Here is a 4924-nt window from a genome sequence, read left to right on the forward strand (position 1 = left end):
GCCGCCACGCTCCCGCCGTCGGCGGCAGCTCCATGAACACCGGCGCCGGCGTTAGTGTGCAGATCGCGTCGTGCTTAGATATTAACATTCTTAAAAAATAATGTTCCCTACGAATTAGAATTAATTCTGACATCCAGATGTCAATGTTAAAACAGCGTATTTTTTTTACTCTTACAAGCGATTGAATTATAAAACTTTAAGGTTAAGGTTTAAGGGGAAAAAACTTCGTATTCATACTCTTCATCACATTTTCTTGCTCTTATTTTTTCTTACAATTACTTATTAAACTGGTGTGATTGTTATACATTTTTGATTAGTAAAGGGCCTGTCCACCAAATTCTCATTATCTGATAACAATCCAACTTGTAAAATATGTGATGGAAATGTCGGATTTTGTTCCCTTATCTGTCGTGACGTCATTTTTAAGCTATCTAGGCCTCTATCAGCCAGTGGTGGGACAGGCCCTTATTGTTGAATGAAGCGGCAACATTGTAGCTGTGTTGTTGCAGAAGAAGACGTTCACAGTGGTGCACGGCGGGCGCGCGGCGGGGCTCACGCTGGACTGGGCGAGCGGCTTCTCGCTGAGCGAGGGCACGCCCGGCGCGCCGCCCGTCTGGACTTACAGGTGAGGAACACTTCGTTTCTAGCCTTTCACTGATTGCAGTATTTAAATTAACTATTTTTCTTTTGTAATAGGTTTTCACAATTAAGAGGTTCGAGCGACGACGGAAAATCAAAGTTGAAATTGCATTTCCAGGACACGGAGACCAAAGTTATCGAGACCAAGGTGTGCTATTGCAACAAATTATCAAAATAACATACTTGTTGAATTAATTGCTTAAATACTAAATATGTGTGAATTGTTTGCAGGAGTTGGAGTGCCAGATCCTGCAAAGCCTGCTGTTCTGCATGCACGCCTTCCTCACGGCCAAGGTGGCCTCCGTGGACCCCGCCTTCCTCGCCTCCATACACCAGTCCAACTGAACCTTGAGTACTGATTACTTTCGTTTTTATATCGATAGTATTTTCCCAGTGCGATAACAACTTTAAGCACTAAGTAATACAATCGAATTTTGATTGAATTTATCATTAAGCTTGTTTAAAAAAGAATTGCTCATGTTTTAAATTTTTAAATTATAAACAATGTTGTGAAAGATTAACAAAGGTTCGTTTTCTGTATGATTAATGTTTGAGATATATAAATGTAAATGTTTAATGTACAATAGATATGTACAATGTTTTTTTTTAATAATTATTAGGATCTGATTAAGTAAGAAAATAATAATTTACTTTTTACTTTATTACTAATCGATTAAAAGTGTTATGTGCTGTTGAGCCGAGGCCTAACGGATGATAAAAGCGAATTTTCATTGTTTAGCTTCACTTTACTTGTATTTCGAATGAATTTTGATTATATGTATTTATTTAGACTACTCTTTATATATTTAATTGCTGCCTGCATGACTAGTCTTCCTCTAAATCTATATTCAAGGATTATTTTAGGTTAGGTATTTTTAGCTAGTTCAAATTAGTTCTCAATTAATACTTTATTTAATGACTTGTTTTTGAATATACACTTTAATGTATCGAATATCATAGAACTATGTTCTTTTGGGTAGTAAATGTAGGAGTCAAGTAAAAGTTATTTTGTTTAGTTACTTTAGAGTCTACAAACATTTACTTGTAACAGTACCTAACATGTGTTGTATTCATTGCATGATACATAACATGTGTTAGTGAGATCTTTTAATTGTTTTCTCTCACAGTAACACAATCTCATTATTTTTTATTAAGCAATTATTATTTTTAATCTCAATATAAATTATTGACTGACTGCACCAAAGATTTCAAGTATTTTATCTTTGTGAATACTAAAACTTTCGCATTTTGTTTAGATTTAAGAATAATTAACACGTAATTTGCATTTATTTATATAGCGTTTAGTAATGTCGTTACCTTTATTAGGCTTTGTAAGTTTCTATTCAATGCTCCTACGTTCATAAACATCAAGGACATTACAAATTCTTTGTGAAGTAGATTGTATAGTGGCTTGAAATGTACACATGAATTTACAGTATTCCATACATTTTTTTCTTAATGACACAAAATGAAAATTTGAATTAATATGTTAATCGTTTTAGAAGTTTTATGAAATTTGAGTTTTGCCATTCGGCCTAAAAAATTCCGTGTGTACATTTCACGTCGCATTAGTGTAAGTGACTTTTGCGTTCGCGTCATATCATTACATATAAGCATAAATAGTAACGCCATAGCGTTGTCATATTTATTAGATTACTTTTAGATGTTTGTTGTTTGAGCTATATTTTTCATATATTTATCTAAATTGATCTGCCCGATGCAAAATGGCTCTATTTACTAGCGTAGTCATAGTCCTTGACGAAAATATGTGCACGTTCATAGATGTTTGACACAAATTGTGCTGTTATTTAGCACGATCTTAAGTTTAACGAGACAATTAGTTAATGCAAAGGTTTATGTATGGATGTTTGTTAGAGTTTGTTGCCCAAACTGCTGCGGATTGATGTAAGGCATAGATGTTGAGGATCTGGAAGAAAACATAGGCAACTTACTTTTGTTTTTAACACGCGGAAGGATTTGCGGGCGAAAGCTAGTAATTAAAATAAAAATTACAAGAATAAACAAAGACACAGTCTATGTACGTGCAGATGTGTTTGTTGGTTTGTAACTTTCTGTAGCGCATTGAATGTCCATATACGTCCCACGAAGATTCTATCACATTATATGTTAGTTTAATAAATCAAAGAGTACTGTTAGCAGAATAGTCCGGAGCGTCTTTTTTCTATATTTATCTTAGTGAAACTAACAATTTGCACATATCTTTTTCTAATCTAACTTTTGAAATAAATGTAATAAAATAAGATTTCTCAGTAGCGATTGTATGGGCATTTAAAAATGTATTTTAACGATTTTATAATGATTAGTTTCGAATACTATTTAAAGTACTAAATGATGTTTTTTAAGCTTGTCACGTAAATATTTCAATCAAAGAATCTAGAAGCCTCATTGAACGTGTATCATTTATTCCGCTTAAATTTGTGTCTAGATCATCTAAAAAAAAAACATTTTCATATCACAACGTAATAGATAGTCGCATACTCACTATTTTCTAAATCAGTTTTTTTTTCATATTTGATCCTTTAGTATTTTTACTACTATTCTCTCCTCCTTAGTCATTTCTTTGTCCTGTTTTGTCAAATTGTTAACATATTAAGTTGTTACTTTAAGCGGAATAATGATGAAATAATTAGTCAATTTAGAAGAATTCCTCAAGACTGAAGCAAGGAAGTGGGACTTTGTATTTCGTACGCGGCCGTGTGCTAGGTTGTGTAGAGTCAATTATAAAAAGTACATCACTGGAACATTCCAACGAAAATAATAACACATTGTAAAAGCCCATTTGATTATAATTATCAAGAAGGTTAACGTCAATTAGGAAAGATATGTTTTGCATTGAAAAATGCAGACGACAAAATGTGCTTGTTCGTTTCAGAACACTTCAGAAATAGTTACATATGGCCGCGATCTCATTCCCGTTTTCTCATTAGAGCAAAATATGTCTTAGCGCGTTGTGATAAGGTTTAAGATTACTTGTTTCAAAGAGTTTTATTTACAATTCACTATTTATTCCTCTATAGATGTAGATAGCTACGATTAGTTAAGCTGGGAGCAACATTTCACTATAGTTGTTTACTTTCCTAGCTATAAGGGTCTGCATACTACGTTTATTGTAAAACGTCATTATGAGCTGTTAGTGCAGAGTGATTAGACCCTACAGTTTTAATCTAATATGAAACTTCGATTTAATACATCGAAAATTAGATACATTATAAAATTGTATTTAAAACGTAACTTGAACGAACTTATATGAATTAATTGTTCTATTTAATATTTATATTAAGGTATAAAAACAACTTTAATTACTTGGGCAAGTTATAGAATCATAAATGTCGGTCCAAATGTACGCATGTAGCCGCCAAATAAATAAATGTAGATAGTTATCAATGTACTTATTGTATTTGAAATTAACACATTTGTACCTATTTTAATGTATTCTTGTTTGCTCTGTTTATGGTTTTAGCGTAAAGTAAATAAACTCTCCAGTTACTTACAAGAGGGAAGAAAACAGTTAAATATAGGTAGAAGATGCGTTTTACTTTGAAATAATTTGCATTTGTTTCCGACCTCTATCATGTCAATATTTAAAGGTCAGTCAATTTGGTAAATCGCTCGATCATTGTCCATTAACGTGTACATAGTTCGGTCTCACGTCTAGTAACTAACATCAAGACAATATTTAAATGTAGGCAATAAGTCTGCACGGAGCGGCCGTCACCTGCAATACATTCTACAATGTATACAGATATGAGAATTAAAACCGGAGTCAGCCCTAACTTGCCAAGAAATGTACACGTAATTTCAATTCAAATGTTTTCTTAAACAAAATTAACCTAATAAAACTCATGTTGTCATAATCTAGATAAATTTACGAACTTCAATAAAGAATTATATTAGTAAAACTTTGTTTTAAAATTCGGCTTAAACCTGCGAGGCTGACTCCGGCTGTGAGCGTAGCTTGTATACTGTGTCAGACTTGAAACCACGTATTGTACTAGTTAGTGGTTATATGCCTAGTTACTTATACCCATTGTTGATTATATACCTACGATATACCCATTAGTAAAATGTATATTGAAAAACTTGACTTTTATTTCATTGGATCACACATTCTTTTTGTTGTATGTTCCCTGCAGGAACCCTAACCCCTTCCCTTCTACACAAGTCCAAATTGTGTTATTAAATAAAAAATATATATTTATTTAATCTTTTTATTACAAGCGTCAGAGACAAAGAAAAGCTACACAATATAAACTATTAGAAGCAA

General features: G+C 32.8%; 1 protein-coding gene across 1 annotated transcript in view; it reads left to right on the forward strand.

The window, feature by feature from the left end:
- Positions 1 to 4718, forward strand: part of LOC106112000 (gamma-1-syntrophin) — a 12272-nt gene extending 7554 nt beyond the window's left edge. The window contains exons 7-9 of the mRNA XM_013294229.1: positions 482 to 625; positions 697 to 787; positions 871 to 4718. Coding sequence (XP_013149683.1) covers positions 482 to 625; positions 697 to 787; positions 871 to 984 — 349 coding nt within the window. The 3' untranslated portion in view covers positions 985 to 4718. The remainder of the gene's footprint in view (positions 1 to 481; positions 626 to 696; positions 788 to 870) is intronic.
- The last annotated feature ends 206 nt before the right edge of the window (positions 4719 to 4924 follow it).

The sequence above is a fragment of the Papilio polytes genome, unplaced genomic scaffold (assembly GCF_000836215.1).
Source record: "Papilio polytes unplaced genomic scaffold, Ppol_1.0 DF824135.1, whole genome shotgun sequence".
NCBI lineage: Eukaryota > Metazoa > Arthropoda > Insecta > Lepidoptera > Papilionidae > Papilio > Papilio polytes.